The sequence below is a fragment of the Lipotes vexillifer genome, unplaced genomic scaffold (assembly GCF_000442215.2).
Source record: "Lipotes vexillifer unplaced genomic scaffold, Lipotes_vexillifer_v1.1 scaffold655, whole genome shotgun sequence".
Classification (NCBI taxonomy): Eukaryota; Metazoa; Chordata; class Mammalia; order Artiodactyla; family Lipotidae; genus Lipotes; species Lipotes vexillifer.
In genome coordinates this window covers 2,910,291-2,935,614 of record NW_006788208.1, presented here as the reverse complement: position 1 = coordinate 2,935,614, position 25,324 = coordinate 2,910,291, and the positions used below count along the sequence as shown (strand labels likewise).

Here is a 25,324-nt window from a genome sequence, read left to right as displayed (position 1 = left end):
GAGTGTTTGTCAATGTCAAATGAGATATAAAATACTTAGCATGATGCTCATTAACTTTTAGTTGTCCCTCCCTAATTTTCTTTTTCTAAAATCTCTGATGACAAAGATTCTATTTCGAGGGTAGTGGCAATGATATATACTCGTTTCATTCCTGAGTAACTCGAATGCCTTGAGTGTTTGAACATCAACGGGTACATTAGCTATTGGTTTGAAATCTTTCTTCTTACATTAAAGATGTAGCCTTCCATTCCTTACTGAATAAGCAAGTCAGACACAGATATTAAATATAATCACGTCTCTTAAAATTACCTATTGATCATTATAAGAATTGAGTTAGAAAATTCAGAGAATTAAGCAGGGAACAAAATGATTAAAAAAAAATCCTGCCCCCATAGAGCTTACATTTAAGTAGAAGGTAGACAGACAAAACAGATGTAGCAATACATCAAATGATGATCAGTACTTTGGTGAAAAACAAAACAGGGAAGGGATATAGAACATCCTGGGGTGGATGGTGGCCTAGGTGTAGTTTTACTTTGGATTGCAGGGAAGTGGATTGCAGGTTGGATTAGCAGGATGGGAAGATTCACATTAGAGCAAAGACCTGAAGGAGGAAAGGAGTGAGTCATGTGAATATCTGGAGGAAGGACCTTCTAATCAGAGGAGACAGCTAATGTAAAAAGCACCTGAGGTCAAGTATGTCGGCCTGTTTGAGAAATGGCAAGGAGGCAAATGCAATTTGAGAGGAGGGAGGAAGCCATAGAGTAGTAGAGATGGAGTTGTGATAGGTGGTCTTCTAGGAATGGGGAGCCTTTGCAGGGTCTTCAGCAAAGCAGAGCTTGATGTGACATGTGTAATAACAAGATCATTGTGCCTGCATTGCTGTAAATGCCTCAAAAGGGGTAACAGTGGAAGCTGGGAGACCAGTTGGGAGCAGAGGTCCTGGGCCTGCCCTGGGATACCCCACATTAACAAGTCAGGAAGATCAGGCAGATCCAGCAAAGGAGACTGAGAAGGAACGGCAGAGGAGATAGATAGAAAAGTAGTCGGAGGTGGAGTTCAGAGAACCAAGAGAAGAAAAGAGTGTTCAACTGAAATATGTCACATACGAGAATGACTATTGACCATTGAATTTCTCAATGTGGGGGTCATAGGAGACCTTGACAAGCAGTTTTCAGGAATGTTGAGTGGGACGTGGTCGTTAAAGTTGAATTGATGAGGGTTCAAGAAAACATGGGAAGAGAGAAATTGGAGACTGCAAGTACTGGCAACTCTTAGGGTTTCTATATTTATGTACATATAGTTAATGTATTATTTAGATTTTACAGAAAATGGACCATTCTCTTTGAAAGAGTGTCTTTTTTTTTCTTTTTACATACCATTATTTTGTCCACATTTCTCTGTATTGGTTTTTGAATAAGTGGTTTTCCAGGACTACAACATTAGTACTTTAAAAAAATTAACATACAATGGAAAATCTTGCTCATATAGGATTGATAAATCTGCGAATTAATTTGCATTAGGCTATGTGATATTGGTGGTCCCTGGCAGTGCAGAGTGCGATGGTGCACCCCACGTCTATTCAACACTGTAGGTGTGTACACAGAATTCTGTGTAGCTTTTATTTATGGCAGTCCTTCTATTCAGTCATTCAGGCTAGGAAAATTGTATCGTCTTTGGTTCTTTTGGCTCCTTCATCTGGCACTGAAATGTCACAGTATTTGGTGTGGTGCAGTGGAAGCAGCACCGAGTAAAGTGTCAGGAGTCAGGATTTTGGTCCCAGCACCACTACTAAGTATCAAGGTGGTAAAGTCTATGTGCAAAATGCTTCAACTTTTGACTTCAGTTTCCTCCTCTGAGAAATGGCAGTGTTGGATTGGATGAGTCCTCCTGAAATCTTTTTCAGCTCTGATCCTAATTGGATTGCATGAGGCTGACCCTTTTACTTTCTGGTTTCTACTTAAACCCTCTATTTTCTCTCTTGATATTTGAGCAGAAGTTAAAGACTTAGGAAATGGAACACCTTCACTATGGCCGGTGATAATACTGATGAAAAGACTTCAGTCTGAAAGGTTTTTGTTTTGTTTTGTTTTTTTTGGCGGTACCCGGGCCTCTCACTGTTGTGGCCTCTCCCATTGTGGAGCACAGGCTCCGGACGCGCAGGCTCAGTGGCCATGGCTCACGGGCCCAGCTGCTCCGCGGAATGTGGGATCTTCCTGGACGGGGGCACGAACCCGTGTCCCCTGCATCAGCAGAGGGACGCCCAGCCACTGCGCCACCAGGGAAGCCCTGAAAGGTTTTTAAAAATGTAGTGTTCACTTTTGTGGAGGATTACTTTGGGTGTATGGAGTCAGTGTACAACCACCACTTTGAGCTCCTACGGAGTAGAAAGAACATATATATTATCTAGTATCTTGACTGGCTACATAGCCTGCCATCAGTTTAACTCTTTTAGTCACAGTAGCATAATGGGAAAGTACAGTCACTTGAATTGCAGTCATTGTGTCTACATTTGTATGGTATTTTCTTTCCTCATCTGGCTTCCTGATAAAATGGAGAATCAATTTTTTACTGATTTTTACCTGACAGATGCAGTTATCTGTGTGTGTGTTTTTTTTCCCCTGCTGTTAAAAAAGAATGTTGTTTCCTGGTTTTAGATTTATAATTCATTCACCCATTATTAAGTTTTCAGTTAGATGATAAAAGTTTAAGGTTTTGAAATATGATCATAATCAATGAAATATAACTGGAGAAAGAAACAGAAAAAATAGCCATGTGAAAGTAATTCCCAAGGAAGAGCAAGTACTGTGGACAGTGCATATTGATTCTTTTACTTAAGTATTTCTGAATTTAAAAGGACATATCAAATTATTAACACATTTATACCATCTGTGACAACAAATGACAACTTTTATATCATACTTGTTTCATTTATGTTCTCAGATAAGCTACTTCATTATGACCATGAAATTGATGTTCTGATAACTAAGTATATAATTAACAACAGTACTTTGGGTGTATGCTCACGAACATACATAGCTATAATATGCTTCTGGAAATATCTACTTTCATTTAAGCAAATAAGTCCCCTGAAAGCGCCAAGAGGGAAGAAAATGTCAATTCAGCCATCATCCTTTACACTAGCCTTACTTTTTAATATTTTCAGTTACTTAATATGACTGTGTCTTGGACGATTTAGAAACCTATCTGAGACTAAGCACAAAATATTGATTAAGTGGATGTCATATTTATATACTTTTTGCTAAATATTTTAAAATACTTTTCTTTCTTTCTTTCTTATTTTTTTTAAAATTCTACTATAAGAGCTGAATGGAAGACTGAATAGCCTCATTATTGAAGGAGAATTACTCTGTCCCCTGCAATGATTCCAAAAGCTCTTGCACACTTCTTTGGCTGCAGGATATTTGGCAGCTGTTGCACCCCACTGGCAAATCCTATTCATACTTCTTTCCCATTCACCCATTGCCATTGGAGAATTGATTTCTCTCTCCTCTACTCTAACCTTTCCCAATTCATTTTGGATTGTTCAATGTGAAACATTTTAATTTCATATCATACAGCTATTCAGCTCACAATCCCTTTTTTAACCTGTCACCAGGGTAACAGCATAGCATGCTTTCTTTAGGCCATCAAGTTTTTATTTCACATGCTTAATATTGCATTAAATGTTTGCATTTTGTTTAACCCCCCTTAAATACTTTGAACTCTGGATATGTTTTATAGGATAATGAAATCCTTGATTTTGGAATTGAAACTAAATCAACACTATCACTGCATTCATAGTAAAATGTCAAATGATTAATTTACATAATTCAAAAATTATTATTAAAAATCCAAGTGAGCTGATCTGTGTAAGGCAATTTGCTATAGGTAATGGAGGAATATTTGTATTTACGTTCAGCCTTGTTTCAAAAAAAGCTTTAAAGGTGGTTTAGAGAGATTTTGAGTTGGGTAAAAATGCAAGAGTAATGGAATTGGTGCAAATGGAGAAATATATCTTTTGAAGACATTACATGATTTTTCAGTAAAATGTTTTTTTCTGCATGTGTATTATGTATTAGTGAACATTGAAAATGCATTATGTTTACATCTTGATTCTTTGATTTGAATAGATTTGAATTTCTACTTACAGAGCTACCTTTTCATCTTTATCCCAAATAATAGTTTCAGTAAAATTTGTGTGTCTGTGAATAAATTTTATGAAATTTGGAATATTCTGAGAAATATAAAGAAATGTGTAAGAAAAGGAAAGGCAGAGACTAGTAACCCATGTTGTTTGAAAACACTGTTATTTTAAAAAATGTTAGCATAGTAGCTATTTAAGTATCCTTATATTCCATTATTACAATCACTGAAGTTTTCACATTAATCTGTAGGATAAACTCTGAATTAAGCTGTCTATTTTTTTCTTTTAAACCACTTTTTTAGTTTACTTTTTTAAAAAGTTGTTTATGATTTAGTGCTCATTGGGATTTCTGTTTTCTCACAGTGTGTCAGACTCATTTCATACCTTGAATGTTCATATGTAACTAACAGCCCTGAATCTAGATAACATTGGTTTAAATGACCAATATCCTGATCACCTACTTTACAAAGGTCACTTTCTGGGGCTTCCCTGGTGGCGCAGTGCTTGAGAGTCCGCCTGCCGATGCAGGAGACGTGGGTTCGTGCCCCGTTTCGGGAGGATCCCACATGCCGCGGAGCGGCTGGGCCCGTGAGCCATGGCCGCTGAGCCTGCGCGTCCGGAGCCTGTGCTCCGCAAATGGGAGAGGCCACAACAGTGAGAGGCCCCCATAAAGCAAGAAAAACAAAAAAAAAAACAAAAAAAAAAACAAAAAAAAACAAAGGTCACTTTCTGTCATTAGAGTAATTTCCTGAATATGTATTATAATGGTAACTTTCTACCTTTAGAATTAGAGTTATTAAGTTGTTCCAAAGATAACAAATAGTACTCCTTGTGATAAGATGCTTGGGCTTAGAGTAATAATAAAACAGTTTCTGCCCTTTAGGAAGCTTAAAATAGAGTAAGATATGTAGACAATAAACAGATAATTATCAACTCTGAAGACGGCTAGAGGAAAAGTCCAGATTGTCCTGGTGAGGGGACGAGAATATCATTTGCAGGTGTGCCACATTATCTAAATGACCCATTTTCAATAAAAAAAATTACAAGACATGTAAAGAAACATGCAGGGCTTCCCTGGTGGTGCAGTGGTTGAGAGTCCGCCTGCCGATGCAGGGGACGCGGGTTCATGACCCGGTCCGGGAGGATCCCAAGTGCCGCGGAGCGGCTGGGCCCGTGAGCCATGGCCGCTGAGCCTGCACGTCCGGAGCCTGTGCTCTGCGACGGGAGAGGCCGCAGCAGTGAGAGGCCCACTTACCGCAAAAAAACAAAAACAAACAAACAAAAAAAACATGCAAGTATGGCACATTCACAGGATAAAAGTCAATAGAAACTGCCTGAGAGGGGCCCAAATGTTGTACTTATTATACAGTGATCTTTAATAACCTGTTAAAAATATGTTGAAAAGGGCTTCCCTGGTGGGACAGTGGTTGAGAGTCCGCCTGCCGTTGCAGGGGACAAGGGTTCGTGCCCCGGTCCGGGAAGATTCCACATGCTGCGGAGCAGCTAGGCCCGTGAGCCATGGCCGCTGAGCCTGCACGTCCGGAGCCTGTGCTCCGCAACAGGAGAGCCCACGACAGTTAGAGGCCCGCGCGTACCGCAAAAAAAAAAAAAAAAAAAATGTTGAAAGGACTGAAGGAAATCCGATATGAAGAATTAAGGGAAAGTAGGGCAATCATATTTCACTAAATAGAAAATATCAGTAAAAGATAGAAATGATTTTTCTAAAAAAGCAAATAAAAATTCTAGAGATGAAAGTACAGTGCCCACAGTGAAAAAATGCACTGAGGAACTCAGCAGTAGATTTGAGCGGCAGAAGAAGCAATCAGCAAATTTGAAGACATATCAATTGAGATTATCCAGTGTGAGGAGCAGAAAGAAAACTGAAGAAAAATGAGCAGAGCCTCAGAGATCTTTAGGACACCATCAGATATACCAACATACATGCTGAGAGTCCCAGAAGCAGAAGAGAAGAAAGATAAAGGAGCAGAAAGAATATTTAAGGAAAGCGTGACTGCGGGCTTCCCTGGTGGTGCAGTGGTTGAGAGTCTGCCGGCCGGTGCAGGGGACATGGGTTACTGGTCTGGGAAGATCCCACATGCCGCGGAGCAACTAGGCCCGTGAGCCACAACTGCTGAGCCGGCACGTCTGGAGCCTGTGCTCCGCAACAAGAGAGGCCGTGACAGTGAGAGGCCCGCACACCGCGATGAAGAGTGGCCCCCCGCTCGCCACAACTAGAGAAAGCCCTCGCACAGGAACAAAGACCCAACACAGCCAATCAGTCAGTCAGTCAATACATAGAAATGCCGTAGAATTATTTAAAAAAAAAACAGCGTGACTGAAAACATCCCAACTTTGATGAAAAACATTAATCTGCACATTGAAGAAGCTTACGGCTTCCCTGGTGGCGCAGTGGTTAAGAGTCCGCCTGCCGATGCAGGGGACATTGGTTCGTGCCCCGGTCCGGGAAGATCCCACATGCCGCGGAGCGGCTGGGCCCATGAGCCATGGCCGCTGAGCCTGCGCGTCCAGAGCCTGTGCTCCGCAACGGGAGAGGCCACAACAGTGAGAGGCCCGCGTACCACCAAAAAAAAAAAAAACTTATGGGATGCATCTAAAGCAGTGGTTAGAGGGAAATTTAGAGCTGTAAATACATATTAAAAAAGAAGATCTCATATCAGTCACCTCATCTTCCACTTTAGGAAAATAGGAAAAGAAGAGCAAACCAAACCCAAAGCAGGCAGAGGGAAGAAAATACTAAAGATCAGAGAGGAAATAAATGAAATAGAGAATAGAACAACAATAGAAGAGATCAGTAAAAGCAGAATTTGGTCCTTGGAAAGATCAGCAGAAATGACAAACTTTTAGGTAGACTGGCCAAGAGAGAGAGAGAGATTCAAATAGCTAAAATCAGTAATGAAACAGGGATTATACATACAGACCTTACAGAAATTAAAAGGATTATAAGGAAATAATGTGAACAATTGCATGCCAACTTCGATAAAATGGAGAAATTTGGAGAAAGATGCAAGCTACTGACACTAACTCAAGAGGAAATAGAAAATCTGAATAGACCTGAAAGAGATTGAATTAGTCGTCACAAAATTTCCCAGAAAGAAGAAACCCGGGATTAGATGGCTTCACTGGTGAATTCAGTGAAGTATTTAGAAAGAAATTAATACTAATCTTTCACAAACTCTTCCAAAAATAGAAAAGAAGGATAAAATTTGCAACTCATTCTCCATGGCCAGTATTACCATGATACCAAATCCAGATAAAGATGTTAAAAAAAAAACTGAAGACCAATATCCCTCATATATATTAATGCAAAAAATCCTCAACAATATTCTAGCAAAGTAAATTCATGAATATATAAAATGATTATATACCATAACCAAGTGAGTTTTATCCTACGTATACACAGTTGGTTCAACATCCAAAAAACAATCAATGTGACAAATCATGTTAATAGAGTAAAGGGGAAAAATCACAGAATTATCTCAATAAATGCAGGAAAAACGTTAGGCAAAATCCAGCAGCCTTTCATGATAAAAACATTCAACCAGGGACTTCCCTGGTGGTGCAGTGGTTAAGAATCCGCCTGCCAATGCAGGGGGCACGGGTTCGAGCCCTGGTCCGGGAAGACCCCACGTGCCGTGGAGCAGTGAAGCCCGTGTGTCACAACTACTGAGCCTGCGCTCTAGAGCCTGCAAGCCACAACTACTGAGCCTGCGTTCCGCAACTACTGAAGCCTGTGTGCCTAGAGCCCGTGCTCCACAGCAAGAGAAGCTACCGCAATGAGAAGCCCATGCACCGCAACGAAGAGTAGCCCCCACTCGCCACAACTAGAGAGAAAGCGTGTATGCAACAACGAAGACCCTATGCGGCCAAAATAAATAAATAAATCTAGTAAAAAAGAAAAAACCAAAACACTCAAAACCAATTAGGAATAGAAAGGAACTTCCTCAACCTAATGAAGGCCATCTACGAAAAATCCACAGCTAACATCATATTTAGTGGTACACAGATGAATGTTTTTTCTGCTAAGGTTGGGAATAAGACAAGGAAATTTGCTGTTACTTTTTTCAACATTGTACTAGAGTTCCTAGCTTGGGCAGTTTGGCAAGAAGAATTAAAGGTATCAAGATGGGGAAGAAGTAAAACTATCTCTGTTTGCAGGTGACATGATGTTGTATGTAGAAAATCTTAAGGAATTCACAAAAAAACCTATTTAGAACTAATAAATGACTTCTGCAAGGTTGTGGAATATAAGAATGATATATAAATATCAATTTTATTTTTATGCAATAGCGGTGTTATAACCAGAAATAAAATTAACAAAACAATTTTATTTTACAGAAGCACCAAAAAGAATACAATACTTAAGCACAAATTTTTTTAAAAAAGAAGTGTAAGACTGGTTTACCAAAAACTACAAAACAATGGTTGAAATAAAGACAGTTTAAATAAATGGGTTAGCATCCCACATTCACAGATCAGAGGACCTAATATTAGTGACATACAGATTTGATGTAATCCCTATTAAACCCCAGCTGTGTTTTTCTGCAGAAATAATCATACTCCAAAATTTGTACAAAAATGCAAGAGATTCAGCATAACCAAAACAATCTCAAAAAAAGAAGAACAAAACTGGAGGACTCATACTTCCCGATTTTAAAACTTAGTACAAAGTTACAGTAATCAAGACAGTTTGGTACTGGCATAGGAATAGTAGATGTGTTGATCAATGGAATAGAACTAAGCGTCCAGAAATAAATTGTTACAGTATGATCAGTTGATTTCAGCAAGTATTATGAAGACAATCCGATGGGTAAAGAATAATTGTTTTCAGTAAATGCTGCTGGGGTAGCTGGATATCTCCATGTCAGAAATTGAAGTTGGATCCCTCCCTCCACTGTGCAAAAAATGAACTTTTAAAAAAAGCACGAAACTAAGAGCGAAGCTACAAAACTCTTAGAAGGAAACATAGAAGTTAATCTTTGTTACTTTTGGTTAGTCAGTGATTTCTTATGTAAGAGTCAAGTGCATAAGCAACAAAAGAAAAAAAATAGATAAATTGTATTGCATCAAAATGAAGAGTTTTTGTGTTTTAAAGGACAGCATCAAGTAAGTGAAAAGACAGCCTACAGAATGGAGGAAAATACTTGCAAATCATATATTTGGTAAGAGATTTTTGTCTAGAATATATAAAGAATTCTTATAACTCAATAATAAAAAAGAAAACCCAATTAAAAAATGGGCAAAGGAATGAATATAAATTTTTCCAGCGGAGATATACAAATGGTCAACAAGCCCATGAAAAGATGCTCAGCATCACTAGTTATTAGGGAAATGCAAATCAAAATGAGATACCACTTTACATACACTAGGCTGACTGTAATCAAAAAGACAATAACAAAGTGTTGCTGATGATGTGGAGAAATTGGGACACTTATACATTCCTGGTGGAAATTTATGAGTAAAATGATTTAAACCTGGAAATAATTTGGCAGTTTCTCAAAATGTAAGACAGCATCACATGATCCAGCTATTCCACTCTCAGCTATATATACCCAAGGGAGATTAACCCATATGTCCACACGAATGTTGTATACAAATGTTCATAGTGGGCATTTTTCATAATAAGCAGGCAGTGGAAACGTCCATGAAGTGATTAATAGATATATAATGTTAAATAAAATGTGGTGTATTTATAGAATGGAATATTATTCAGTAATAAAAATAAATGAGATACTTCATACAACATGAGTGAAATTTCAAAACACTATGCTAAATGAAATAAGGCAGGCACAAAAGACTACAAGTTTTATGATTCATTATATATGAAATGTCTAGAATAAGCAAAGTGTAGAAATAGAGTGTGCATTAGTAGCCGCATAGGGCTGCATAGGCCAGAGGGGGAAATGTGAAATGACCGCTAATGGGTCCAAAGTTTCCTTTTGGGGTTATGAAAATGTTTTAAAATTGGTTCTGGTGATGGATACACAACTCTGTGAATATACTAAAAACCAATGCATTGTACACTTCAGGTGAGTTCAATTTATGATATGTGAATTTTATGTCACTAAAGCTGTTTACAATTTTAAAAAATTATTATATATGTTATATTTAAGAATTTATTTTCCTGATGGTGTAATAGAAGTTCAAATTTTAGGAATTAAAATGAGACATCATTGTATCTTCTAGCATGATGGCGTTTTCTTTAAGAATATTTCTTCTGTAATTACAAAAGACATGGAGGAACCTTAAATGCATAATACTAAACGAAAAGAAGCCAATCTGAAAAGGCTACGTTCCGTATGATTGTAGCTGTACAGCATTCTGGAAAAGGCAAAACTGGAGACAGTAAAGATCAGTGGTTGTCAGGGATTCGGCGGGGGTGAGGACGGGAGGTTGAATAGGTAGGTAGAGCACGGGATTTTTTAGAGCAGTGCAACTATACTTTATGATACTTTAATGGTAGATACGTGTCCTAATACATTTGTTCAGACCCTAGAATGTACAACACAAACAGTGATCCCTATGGACATTAGTTAATAATAATAATGCATCAGCTTTGGTTCATCAGTTGTAACAGATGTACTGCACTAATGCAGGATGTTAATTAACAGGGATACTGTGTCGGGTGGGGTGAGTGAGGGTATGTTTAGGAAAATCTTTGTACTTCCTGCTGAAGTTTTCTGAAAACCTTAAACTGCTGTAAAAGATTAAAAATTAATTTTTTAATTAAAAATTCTCCTGAAGGTAAGATTTTTTAAAAAAATTAATAAGCCACAGAGGGGGAGAACATATTAATAATACATAAATCTGACAAAGGCTTTCTATCTGATGTAAAGAACTCCTGCAAATCAGTAATAATAAGGCCATAATAATAAGGCCAACATCCTAATACAAAATGGGCAAAAACTTGAATACAAGTGGCCAATAAGCACTAATGTGTAGGTGTTCAACCTTACTAGTCCTAAGGGAAGTGCATATGAAGAGTTGTGGTTTCTCAGCCTCCAGTCTGGCTAGAGTAGAAGGACTAACAGCAGCAAATGGTGGCAAGGCTGTGGAGCAAACTCCATTGCTGATGGGAGTATAGGTATGTTTTAATTGAGTGAGGGGATGTTTAGGAAAATCTTTGTACTTCTTGCTGAAGTTTTCTGAAAACCTTAAACTGCTGTAAAAGATTAAAAATTAATTTTTTAATTAAAAATTCTCCTGAAGGTAAGATTTTTTAAAAAAATTAATAAGCCACAGAGGGGGAGAACATATTAATAATACATAAATCTGACAAAGGCTTTCTATCTGATGTAAAGAACTCCTGCAAATCAGTAATAATAAGGCCATAATAATAAGGCCAACATCCTAATACAAAATGGGCAAAAACTTGAATACAAGTGGCCAATAAGCACTAATGTGTAGGTGTTCAACCTTACTAGTCCTAAGGGAAGTGCATATGAAGAGTTGTGGTTTCTCAGCCTCCAGTCTGGCTAGAGTAGAAGGACTAACAGCAGCAAATGGTGGCAAGGCTGTGGAGCAAACTCCATTGCTGATGGGAGTATAGGTATGTTTTAATACTTTGGAAAACAGTTTGGCAGTTTTTGTAAAATTAAACATACGTTCACCGTAGAATTTCCACTCTTAGATTTTTTACGCACAAGAAATGAAAACGTAAGTCCTCAAAAAAGACTTGTATAAAGAATGTTTATAGTGGCTTTGTTCATAAGAGTCCCAAACTGGAAACAACCCAAATGCCCGTCAACAAAAGGGTGAACGCATTTTAGTATGCTTGTATTATACAGTAGAGTACTACTCTGCAATCGAAAAAGAATGAATGATTCAACTTGAATGAACCTCAGAATTATAGTGGGCAAAAACCACACACGAGAGTGCATATTTTTGAAGTTTGTTTATGTGACACTATTGTTGAACTGTTGTGGGGAAGATAAATGATGGAACTTAAGGTTTTTGAATTTCACTGTATGTAAATTGTATATTAATATTGAATAACAGGTTGTTGAAATAATAGAGGTGGACTTCAGATATTATTGCACCAAATTATTATAATGATGATAGTGTCTCTTATTTAGCCTTTATGTGCCAAGCACCAGTCTAACCATTTTATACCTTTTATTTCATTTAATCAACATGTGAATTAAGTATTCTTACTGTCTTTGTCTTACTGACAAGGAAACTGAGGCACAAGGAGTATAGTAACTTGTAAAGGTCATGTAGCTTTTGTGGTCAGGGATCAATCAGTCAGACACTAGGGGCTGCGGGGGTGATTGTTAATCACCACCATCATTGTCTTTCTTCACTAGTTGTGCCCAAAGTTCATATTGAGAACCATAAACCCTTACTGGTGGAAGAAGAAAATAGGGTTTGCATAATATTAAAATGTGTTTAAGATTATAAGTCATACTATCCATTTCTAGATTCAGGTGTCATTTGTGTAATGCTAAGACTCCAGACTTGGTAATGTTCCTTAACTCTTTCTAGCACTATTTTGTGATACACATTCTTCTACACAGTCTCCTACATTCTAAAGTACACATTTTAAACTGCATACAGTCAGAAGTCTATTCCTCCACTATGACAAGTTCTAGCTTTGAAGAGGTTCTCTGAAAATGCTGCTTTTATCTTTCTTCTGCAGTGATGAACTTTAATGTTGGAGTGTTGCAAGTTCTCACATAATAAGGCTTAGATTTTTGTTTGGTTTGGCAGTAGACTTCTGTTTAAAATTCTTTTAATCTGTTCATTGCATGCTTTGTGTATTCATTTTGATAGCTGATGGCTCTGTGAAGAATTTTATGTGAATTTATCACACTAATAAAACTCTTCCTCCATCCCAACTTGCTAAAAGTGGGGTTTTCAGCGAATTGTTGAATTTTTGTCTTCTTTGGTTTTTTTTTTTTTTCCTGGAGGAAATAAGACACAATTCATACACTAGATCTAAAGTTTCATTAAAATTGCTTATACCCTGTCTCAGGCATTTTAAGTGGGCCATCTGTCTAAACATCTCTCTCCTTTTTTTTCTGATCATTTCCTCGACTTATTCATGAGCCATGGGAGGGCTCCTTTGTAGTCTCCATGTAGCTGGTTCTGTCTACCCCCACTGAATACATCTATGTGCTTGCATAACATATCTTTTCACCATGCTGGAAATTCTCTGAACTTGGTGCAGATGAATGGCCCACTTTTCTGAAGGCCTTTTTCTTCCTGCAAAGATTTGTATGCAGAAGCTGACCTCTGCAGCCATGGAATGCAGCATATTATTCTTGATCATTTTACAGACCACCCACTGTGAAAGTTATGATGAAGGATTGCTTAATGATTCTTTGACCACTAACATTGTTTTAACTCAGTATTTCACTCCTAAATAGGTAATGGCACAATTGTAAACCAGCATTTCTGAGTGTCTGATACTATGGTTTTGAGATGCTTATAATCCTTGATAACTAAAGATGCTGTTAGTTATGTTTACACAAAATCTGCTTTAACAAATGACATGCAATAGCAACATACTTGAGTTAGTATTCCTTGCACCTTTTTGAGTAAAATATTCCAATAAGTTTAAATGTATTAGCATTAACATCTGTGACAGTCAGCTGACAGCTTTTTACCATAAAATGTAGAAAAATTTAGTTTAATTGAGCATATTCATTTTGGCTGACTGATGATAATCAAAGTGGACAGGTCTGGGTAAGAGCTGTTATTTGATTTGCTTTGTGAGTAGCTGTTTATGTGAATTCCTTTTTACTGGTTGGTTGGTTTGTTTTTGAAGTAGTAGCTTAAATGGTATCAGCTTTCCAGTTAACTAATAAAGTCACATAGATGAAATATTTGATCAGATGGCAGCCTCTTTCACTAGACAGACACTTCAGTAGAGGGGGCTGCTTTCTGTGTATCATTACTACAGTGAGTTGAGTAAAGCTCCAAGACTCCCGCCCCTACCCCCCACTTTCAGAGAGTTGTTCATAAAATCTTCTTTGAGACTATTTTGGATTTAGTGAAGAAATATAATTCTTTTTTAAAATTTAAAATATAACTTTAGGTAATTATTATCATTATAGACACATTTGTGCTGGTGGAGTTAATTTCATTGTTTTGAAATAATTCTTGTTAATCTGGTTTCAGTAATTTTGCAGAAATAGAGCACATATACTTTCAGGTTGATATGTATTATTATCTCTATTTATAGTTATAGTTTATTTCTATTGTAGAGCTTATTGATATTTATACTGGGCATATATGCCCAACCCCATCCATTTTATTCAAAAACAAAACAAAACAAACTACTTGCAAACTTATGTAAAGCCAGAAGGAATCATAGCGAACTTTGTTTGTAGAAGAGTGAACTCATATAAAGAGATTCCACAGTTTGTCCCTCTTTTCTTGGTGTCTCAAGGTCTTGCTTTCACAGAGAAGCCTCTTTCTATATGGTTAGAAAAGTGCTGCTTCAGGAGTCTTGTGCTCAGAAGCAGCAGCAGCTTTCCCCTGTTATCTCACCAACTCTGCTCTGATCCTTATTTTACAGGGGTGGAAATTTTGGTTCAAAGGGATTGAATGAGCTCCTGGTACAATGCTAGTAAGAGAACGGGCTGAGATTAGACCTCAGCATTTCAACTCAGAAGAGCCTATGCTCTCTCTACAGGTCCTCTTGGGGCAGGTTCTAACACATATGAAACAGATGTGGATCAAAATAAAACAGTGGAAAAATAAATAGTAGTTAGGTTCCAAAGAGTGGCGACTACATCTCGCCACCATCTGTAGGATTGCTTTCTGTGGGAAAATGTGTTCTGCTTTTGAACAGGATGTCAGGATCAACAACTTCCCAAGAAGCCTCTTGGGAAATTGGGCTCCACATTTATTTGAAAGACTTATTGGGCCACTGAATTGTGAAAAGTATTAAGCGTATACTAGAGGTTAAGTAGAAGGGAGATCACTGAAGTTTGTACTATAATTAGGTGAGGAAGATAAATATTCTTTTTGAAAAATCTGTTAGTTTGAGAAGCAGAGAGAAGGAATCTAAAGTTTCCTTAATGGGATTTCAGTTATGGGGGAGAACAAGAGTATAGGCCTAGAGTTGGGACTAATCATCATAATAAAAATGAACACTTATATGCATTATTTAATTTTATCCTCAATACATCACTATGATGCAGACGCTATTATATCTTAATTTTATACATAAGGAAACAGACTTTTGCTCAAGGTCAGAGCTGATTAATGACAGAGCTGGGTTTTCTGCCAACTTCGGCAAGTCATTGGCACCTGAGCTTGTAGCCACTGTGCTTGGTTACCCCACTCATGTCAGCTTGGCTCAGTTCGGTTTGTGAAGGAATTTCAGGCCTTGGCCCAGCCGGATATACAAGTCAGAGAATAATCAGAAATAAAATGAAATGCAAAGAGTGGGGACTTATTTTTTAAGAAACTTGAATGACGGGTTGATTAATTAAGGTTTAACCTGGTGTAAAATAGAAAACCACAGAACAGTCTTGAACAGGAGAGTGATCTAATTATCGAGGATAGCAGAGTCCAGAAAGCCAGGCTGCACAGTAATCTAGCCATGAGGTGGTTTCTGTCATCGCAGTACTCCTGAGAGGATGGGGTGTTAAAACCTCATTTGAAGTTGTACCAGGTGAGCATAGTGAGTTCATCCACACAGTCCCAGGCAGCCTGGGGGAGCCTGGGAGCTCAAGGCTCGCTCTCCTTCAGTGGCTCACAGTGTGTCCCTGGGGAGACACGGTGTCTCCTGTGAGGGGCTTGGCACCTAGTGGATGCTCCACTGCTTCTTTCCCACTTCACCCCTCAGCCCTTTCTCCCCAGCCTGTGCTGAGGTTTGGGGATATAAAATAAGGCATGATCTTGGGCTTTTAGGAGCTCACAGGCCAATGCGGGGAGACAAACATGAACAAACAAATGCCCTGTGGACAAGATGCCAACAGAGGCCAACCTGGATCGCAGAGTCACCCTCCTCCTTTCCCTTCTCTCTGCCCCATATGCCTTCTCTCTCTCTCTCTCTCCCCCACCTTCCTGTCCCTCCTCTCTCCTCCCTTGTTGTTCTTTCAAGCTCTCATGCGTGAAGCTCTGTCCTCTGAAACAGTCCTCTTCAAATTGCCAAAAAAGAATCTTCCAGACCTACAGTGTGCATTAGTCTTGATTTGTTTATGCATTTTTTTAACTTTAATTTTTATCTGTGTAGTATTAAAAACATTTTCTTCATCTTCAGAAAATAATTCAGTTAGTAGTGTGCTGAATACAAATATTCACCTCAACTTATTAATCATCCTCCATTAGACATCGTGACTAGAGGTGATTTGATTCTAATCATAAATTTTTTGACTATGACTTTTTTTTATTGACTACACAGAGACTCGTTTGAAATTCAGGGGGGTGTTATATTAAAACGTAGCCTGCAACATTTTTTTAGAACTAAGAATTAAGCCAGAGTCGTGATACTACATGTTTAGTGCTTAGTCAGTATTACTTCACAACTATAAATAATGTAAATATGCCATACTTAAGTTCGGTTAATTCAGAAATCATTAAAATTTTGTTACTTTAAAAACTGGGGAGAAACAGTTGTATTCCAAAAATGTTTTTTGTTGGCTGCTTGTCCCAATTTTTCTGGAGCACGTAATATTGATCATTCACAGGAAAAGACCTGTGTGTTAAGACTAGCATCAGTGATGTTGTTTTCTCACCCAGACAAACAAACAAACAAGAAACTGAAACAAAAAACTGGACACAAGGAAACTTTTGGAGGTGATGGATATGTTTATTACCTTGATTGTGGTGATGGTAACATGAGTGAATAAATATGTCCAAATGCATCAAATTGTATACATGTGCAGTTTTTTGCATACGAATTATAACTCAACCTGAAAAAAGAAAAGATTAGCATTGTAAGATTTTAAAAACAGTCTTGAACAATGACCAAATATTGAAAAGAAATTAACATTGCTTAAAGGAGGTTAATTTTTGAAGGACTGTCAAAATTAAGCAGCTCAAATTCATAGACGAGGTGATGGTACCACAATTATTTCAGAATGACTGCTGTTGTCTTTGGAGTGTCTGTGTGTGTGTGTGTGTGTGTGTGTGTGTGTGTGTGTGTGTGTGTGTGTGTGGGGCTGTGTGTGTGTGTGTGTGTGTGTGTGTGTGTGTGTGTGTGTGTGTGTGTGTGTGTGTGTCTGTGTGTGTGTGTCTGTGTGTATGTGTTCTTTTTTGGTTTTAATCTCTCTAGTTTCCATCTTAAAGCTTTTTCCAAGGATAGAATGTTCTGAAGTGCAGTGTTTGGCGGTTTTACTCTGCACACTTAATGTCAAAGGAAAATCAGTTAACTGAGAGAGAATAATATAAAATTATTAACTCTTTTTCTTTTCTTGTCTTTCTACTTCAGAGTGCCTATTGTAAAACCACAAGTGGCCAACTGGGAGCTCTCAGTAAAATTGCATGATGAAGTTTATACCGTCGTAGCATCCAACAGTGGGCCAACATTCTCTGTGAGTTTTATTTTTTTATTTTTGATAATCTTGAAATTACCTATGAATATTTAAAACAATTTTTAACACATTCCATGAGTCTCATCTTTTGAATCTACGACATAGCTATGTATCTGTTTCATTTTCTTTAGGAAGCTGAATGTAAATGGAAATTTTTGTCTCTTATGTTAAAGAGGAAATGTATTCCCAGACTTAGCCACATTCTAAACCCACTTCCTGACACCTGATTCATTTTTCTTTTGTTATTGAAAAGTAATACTTTTGCCTTTGTTATAGAGAAGAGCATCTTTAATGATAATTCCAAATGTATGATAGCTGTGTTTCTTTTAAAACAAGTAATCTGAAGCCTCATATAACATTTTCTTGAGATTTCATGTTGTGAGACATCTTTCAGGCTAAATTGACCTGACAGTGACATTCCTTTTGTCTAGAAGAACTTAAACGCCTTGGATAGTATCCATGACAGAACTGCTTTAGTTTAAGATTGATCTTCTGTGGTATGAATGACATGTTTAAATTCTGTGGTTTAAGATTGCCAGAAAAATACCATGAGGAGTTACTGTTTTATTTTTATTTATTTATTTATTTATTTATTTGGGCCACACGGCTTGTGGGATATTAGTTCCCCGCAGGGATTGAACCCGGGCCCCAGCAGTGAAAGTGCCAAGTCCTAACTACTGGACCACCAGGAAATTCCCAAGAGTTACTATTATAACTTGGGTCCTTTTATACTTTCAGCATGAACCCACAGAAGCTGCTATATAGTTATATAGTTAGTATAATGAATATTAATCTACATTTCTCCTCTCATGGCTAAGTTGCATTGAAATCTCATTTTATTGGGGGGGGGGGAATGACTTTTCATCAAAAGATTTAAGCAGGATATGAAAATCAAAATAATATAATTTCATTGAAACAACACCCAGAGAGGCTCGAAGTATATGGCAGATTCTTGATCCCAGGTAGAAAATACTGCATCAAGAATTAATGAGAATTCATTTATCCAGCAAATACTTATTACATGCCTACCGTGTGCTAGGTTAAGTATGAGGCTGTTACACTGGAGAAGGTGACATTCTGTGTGATCGTCAGAGTCACAAGTAAATGAGATTAATTCCTGAATTAAGGGTGGTCTCCTTGGTTGTCTTTAAATTTTGTGATTCATCCTGTATGCCAAAATTGCTAAAGCATTTGTTACTAAAAGATTTTTGCTCAACTGTCTTAAAATGGAAACTATGATAGAGTTAAACAGTGGTCTTAAGATATATTTTGTATGAATTTATGTGATTATGTTCCTCCTTTCTATCTGATTATTTTAAAAAATAGCTTATAAGTGGACACAACTGTACATCAGGTTGAGTAACAAATTACATGTATTGAATAGTAAAAAATATAGTGTAGCATTTTCCTCAGGGAAGGTTAACTACAAAAATGTAGACTTTAGCATAATTTTCAGTTCTGTACTGAGTCACCACTGAAGTGTTATTCTTAATCTGATACTCTGATACAGTGTTTCTCTAAGCAGTGCCTTGCCTTAATAAGAAAACCGCCCAAATTACTTCTTAGAGCTGTTATTTCTTTGGGCTTGTTTCAGATTCCATGTTGGAAAGCTAGAGACCATTGGCTTGACAGCTCAAGTGGTGTCTTTTGAATTTTTCCTGTAGAATTACCCCCTGTTTTACTTTTTAGCTCATGAAGAAAGTAGGTTTATTTAAAAAACACATCAAAATTAATGCATTAAAAATTTCCCTGGAAAATATCCACCTTGATATATAGTATCAAAAACTACTTCCTGTATGTATTGGCTTAGCTACTATCAGAAGCATCAAACCTAATAAAAATGGAGTATTACTGATAGTATAGCCCTTTTTCCTAACTGTATTTGGACTGAGCTGCATTTGACATCAGTATTATGAAAGGAGACAAGCTGAATAGTGTCACCCTCTGCCACATCAACGGAAAATTAATCAGCCTAGAGGTGACAGTCCAGGTTAATGACCCAAGAGGTAGTACATATTTGTTTACCGCACAGTAATGTGTTCATGTTTTCTAAAGTTCTTTTATTAAAAACTTTTTAAAAATTATAAGGTATTTCAAATGAGGAAAATATGGCAAATGTACAAATCTGCTATATAGGTCTCCTATTACAACAGAAAAACACCCCTAGATACAGCTAAATCTCTTCTTTACATCATCCCATCTGCCTCTTCCTCCCTAGCAGTGACAGCTGTCCTGAAGGTATATGTGTCTTTCTTGTACATGTTGTTACACTTCAGTGTGCCATAATAATAGTGAAACATTTCATGTACCATAATCATAGTGAAAAAGAAAATTGTGAAAAATATATATACTTAATGATACCATTTATGTAAGATTTAAAAATACACAAAGCAAAAACTGTTCAATTTACAATAGCACCAAAAAGAATAAGATTACTTAGGAATAAACTTAACACGTAGAGGACAAAGACTTGTACACTGGAAACAACAAAATGTTGCTGAAGGAAATTAAAGAGGACACAAATAAATGGAAAGCCATCTCATGTTCATGTATTGGAAGACTTAATGTTGCTATAAATGTTAATATTATCCAAAGCGATCTACAGATTCAGTGTCATCCCTATCAGAATCCCAACTGAGTTTTTGCAGAAACAGAAGAAAAATCCAGAAATTCATATCAATCTCAAGGGACCCCAAATAGTTAAAACAATTTTGAAAAAGAAGAACAAAGTTGGAGAGCTCACACTTCCTGATTTCAAAATTTATTACAAAACTGCAGTAATCAAAACTGTGGCATACTAGTAAGACAGACACATAGACCAACAGAATAGAATTGAGAGCCAGAAATAAACCCTTGGATATATAATCAAGTGATTTTTTAAAAATAAATTTATTTATTTACTTATTTATTATTTTTGGCTGCATTGGGTTTTTGTTGCTGTGTGCGGGCTTTTCTCTAGTTGCGGCGAGCAGGGGCTGCTCTTTGTTGCGGTGCGAGGGCTTCTCATTGTCGTGGCTTCTTTTGTTGTGGAGCACCAGCTCTAGAGCGCAGGCTCAGTAGTTGTGGCGCACAGGCTGAGTTGCTCTGCGGCATGTGGGATCTTCCCAGACCAGGGCTCGAACCCTTGTCCCCTGTATTGGCAGGCAGATTCTTAACCACTGTGCCACGAGGGAAGTCCCTATAATCAAGTGATTTTTGACAGGGAGTGCCAAGACCATTCCATAAGGAAAGGACAGTCTTTTCAACAAATAGTACTGGGAAAAGTGGATATCCACATGCAAAAGAATGAAGTTGGACCCTTACCTTACACCTCATGCAAAATTAACTCAAAATGTATTGAAGACCTAAATGTAAAAGCTAAAGCTGTAAAACTCTTAGAAGAAAATAGGGGAAAATCCTCATGATGTTGGATTTGATGATAATTTCTTGGGTATGACATCAAAAGCATAGGCAGCAAAAGAAAAATATTTAAGTTACACTACATCAAAATTTAAAACTTTTGTGCATCAAAGGCAACGAGTGAAAAGGCAGTTCATGGAATGGGAGAAAGTATTTGCATATATGTGATATATTTCCATATTATTCAGAATATATAAAGAACTCAACAGCCGAAGAAACAACCTGATTTAAAAATGGGCAACGGACTTGAATAGACATTTCTCCAAAGAAGATATACAGATGACCAACAAGCACATGAAAAGACACTCAACATTGCTGATCATTAAGGAAACACAAATCAAAACTATAATTGAAGATAACTCACAGCAGTTAGGATGGCCACCATTAAAAAAAGAAGGAAAAAAAAAATTCCAGAAAATAATAAGTGCTGGTGAGGAGGAGAGAAACTGGAACCCTTGTGTACTCTTGGTGCAGCTGCTGTGGAAGACAGTATTGTGGTTCTTCAAAAAAAATTAGAAGTAGAGCTATCATATGATCCAGCAATTCCACTGCTAGGTGTTTATCCAAAAAATTGAAAGCAGGGTCTTGAAGAGATATTTGCACACTCATGTTTAGAAGCCTTATTCACAATAGCCAAGAGGTGGAAGCAACCCAAGGGTCCAGTGACAGGTGAATGGGTAAATAAAATGTTATATACATGAAATGAAATATTATTTAGCCTTTAAAAGGAAGAAAATTCTGACACCTTTTGTCAGAATTCATTACAAATTTGATACAAACCAATGCAAATTAGTATTTTAGTGAAAAAAATTTTAAAGTAGGGAGGATGAAAATTTGGTGAAATAAAGAAAGCAATGAAGAAGCAGTAGAAGATAAAGTATTTTATGTGTTGTAGGTTTTCATTCTAACTGAATACAAGTGTCAGAATGAATAGCAGAATTAAGTATACGACCTGGTAAATACAAAGTTGAAATATTATGTAGCTTATTAAGATGATAAACTCATAAATGTAAAAAACAAATTGATTTTTTATCTATAATATTTTCATGATTCCCTTCTGGATTCCCAAGATGTTTTCCACTTCTCTTTTATTCTGCATAACACAAAAAACTGCTCAAAATAGTTCAGGATAAAAGAAAAGAATAATGTGTTTATCTTAAAGATGGCAGACTAAATTCATATTGAAGACAATTCACTTTGAAGAAAAATGTCAGAGTACTCTTGATGTGAAGAAAATTAGCTTAGGAATTTGGCCTTCCCAAGGATGAAAAAATGAGCACTGTACATGTACTGAAAAAAATTTTTTGTCCAATATTTCATGATAACTACTAATAAACTAGAAAAAAGTTATATATGATCCTCGATATTGAATTAGATATTCTTTGTTACAGTGATCCACTGATAGACATTTTTCTTTTTTTGTGGTATGCGGGCCTCTCACTGTTGTGGCCTCTCCCATTGCAGAGCACAGGCTCCGGACGCGCAGGCTCAGCGGCCACGGCTCAGGGGCCCAGCTGCTCCGCGGCATGTGGGATCTTCCCGGACCGGGGCACGAACCCGTGTCCCCTGCATCGGCAGGCGGACTCTCAACCACTGCGCCACCAGGGAAGCCCTGATAGACATTTTTCTACGGACCTTGTAAACTGCTTCTCAAGAATAATCAGAATCAGAATCTTTAGACTTGGAATTTTGGCATATCAATGTAATTTTTGTGCTAATGGTTATGAAGAAAAATCTAAATGATCTAAAATAACATTTAGTATTAAGGTCAAGGAAAATAATACTTTGGTTTTTAAAAAACTCTTTCCGTTTATTTTCCTAAATTTTTTATTTTTATTTTGCTTATTATAGAAAGGTCAAAAGCTAACTTTCTGATAGGTGTAAAACTTTGCTACCATTTTAAATTACAGTCACAATCCTTTCATTCTTTCAACTTCAAGTAAGTTTTGTATTGGTAAAATTTATATTAGAAGTTAAATGGCGGGACTTCCCTGGTGATGCAGTGGTTAAGAATCTGCCTGCCAGTGCAGGGGACATGGGTTCAATCCCTGGCCCTGGAAGATCCCACATGCCACGGAGCAGCTAAGCCCGTGTGCCACAAGTAATGAGCCTGCACTCTAGAGCTCACGAGCCACAACTCCTGAGGCTGTGTGCCACAACTACTGAAGCCCGCATGCCTAGAGCCCATGCACCGCAACAAGAGAAGCCACCACAATGAGAAGCCCACGCACCACAATGAAGAGTAGCCCCTGCTCACAGCAACTAGAGAGAAAGCCTGTGCGCAGCAACAAAGACCCAGTGCAGCCAAAATTAAATTAAAAAAAAAAAGTTAAAGGGCAAAGATTCACTTCTGGAACAGCAGCAAACCAACTATAATTGCTGAATAATATTTAAAAATCTCTGCAGAGTATATGTTGTTGTATGTCGAAAATTCTACAAAACCCATTAAGAAACTACTACAGATAGTAAACAAATTTAGCAAGGGTACAGGATACAAAATAAGTATATAAAAATCAAGTGTATTTCTATGCACTTTCAGTGAACCATCCAAAAATAAAATTATGGAAACCATTTCATTAACAAGAGCATCAAAAGAATAAAATACTTAGGAGTAAATTTAACAAAAGAAATGCAAAACCTATACTGTGAAAACTACAAACTATTGAAAAATCAGATCCAAATAAATAGAGAACATTTCATATTCATGAATTAAATGACTAAATATTAAGATGGCAGTACTTGCCAAATTGGTCTACAGATTCACTGTAATTCCTATCAGAATCCAAGCTTTATTTTTGTCAGAAATTGGCAAGGTGATACTCTTAACATTCAAATAGAAATGTAAGGAGTCCAGAATAGCCAAAATAATCTTGAAAAAAAGAACAAAGTTGGAGAACTTATTTCCCCCTTTCAAAACTTATTACAAAATAGTCTTGAAATCAAGACAGTGTAGTATTTGCATAAAGAAACATACAGATCAATAGAATAAAAATGAGAATCCAGAAGCAAATCCATAAATGTATGGTCAAGTGATTTTTGACGAAGGTGCCAAAATAATTCAGTGGGGAAAGTATAATCTTTTCAACAAATGGTGCTGGAACAATTGCGTATCCATATGTAGAAAAATGAAGTTGGATCCCTACCTTGTAGTGAGTTAATATAAAAAAATTAACCCAAGGGACTTCCCTGGTGGTCCAATGGTAAAGAATCCACCTTCCGGTGCAGGGGATGTGGGTTCAATCCCTGATTGGGGGACTAAGATCCCACATGCCACGGGGCAGCTGAATCTGCGCTCCACAACTACTGAGCTCGCGCACCTCAACGAGAGAGCCCACGTGCTCTGGAGCCTGCACACCACAACTAGAGAAGCGAAAACCCGCATGCCACAACTAGGGAGAAGCCCGCGTGCCGCAACAAAAGATCCTGCATGCTTCAATGAAGATCCTGGGGCTTTTTCCAAGATGGCGGAGGAGTAAGACGCAGAGATCACCTTCCTCCCCACAGATACACCAGAAATACATCTACACGTGGAGCAACTCCTACAGAACACCTACTGAACGCTGGCAGAAGACCTCAGACCTCCCAAAAGGCAAGAAACTCCCCACGTACCTGGGTAGGGCAAGAGAAAAAAGAATAAACAGAGACAAAAGGATAAGGACGGTACCTGCACCAGTGGGAGGGAGCCGTGAAGGAGGAAAGGTCTCCACACACTAGGAGCCCCTTCGCGGGCAGAGATTGCGGGAGGCGGAGCGGGGAGCTTCGGAGCCGCGGAGGACAGCACAGCAACAGGGGCGCGGAGGGCAAAGCGGAGAGATTCCCGCACAGAGGATCGGCGCCGACCGGCGCTCACCAGCCCGAGAGGCTCGTGTGCTCACCCGCCGGGGGCGGGCGGGGCTGCGAGCTGAGGCTCGGTTTCGGTTTCGGTCGGAGCTCAGGGAGAGGACTGGGGTTGGCGGCTTGAACATAGCCCGAAGGGGTTAGTGCGCCACGGCTAGCCGGGAGGGAGTCCGGGGAAAAGTCTGGACCTACCCAAGAGGCAAGAGACCTTTTCTTGCCTCTGTGTTTCCTGGTGCGCGAGGAGAGGGGTTTTAAGAGCGCTGCCTAAAGGAGCTCCAGAGACGGGCGCGAGAAAAGCTCGGAAACCAGAGACGGGCAGGAGACGCTAAGGCTGCTGCTGCTGCCACCAAGGGGCCTGTGTGCGAGCACAGGTCACGGCCCCCACCCCTCTTCCGGGGAGCCTGTGCAGCCCGCCACTGCCAGGTTCCCGGGA

At 38.2% G+C, this 25,324-nt stretch overlaps 1 protein-coding gene across 4 annotated transcripts in view; it reads left to right on the top strand.

Annotated features, from left to right (window-relative positions):
- PCCA (propionyl-CoA carboxylase subunit alpha) overlaps positions 1 to 25,324 on the top strand; it is a 362,003-nt gene that overhangs the window by 210,349 nt on the left and 126,330 nt on the right. For 3 of the 4 annotated variants that reach the window (XM_007461534.1, XM_007461535.1, XM_007461533.1), the window contains one exon: positions 17,553 to 17,655. In XM_007461534.1, coding sequence (XP_007461596.1) covers positions 17,553 to 17,655 — 103 coding nt within the window. Of the gene's footprint in view, positions 1 to 17,552; positions 17,656 to 18,393; positions 18,428 to 25,324 lie in introns of all 4 variants that reach the window. The other variant, XR_457051.1, reaches the window with a different exon arrangement.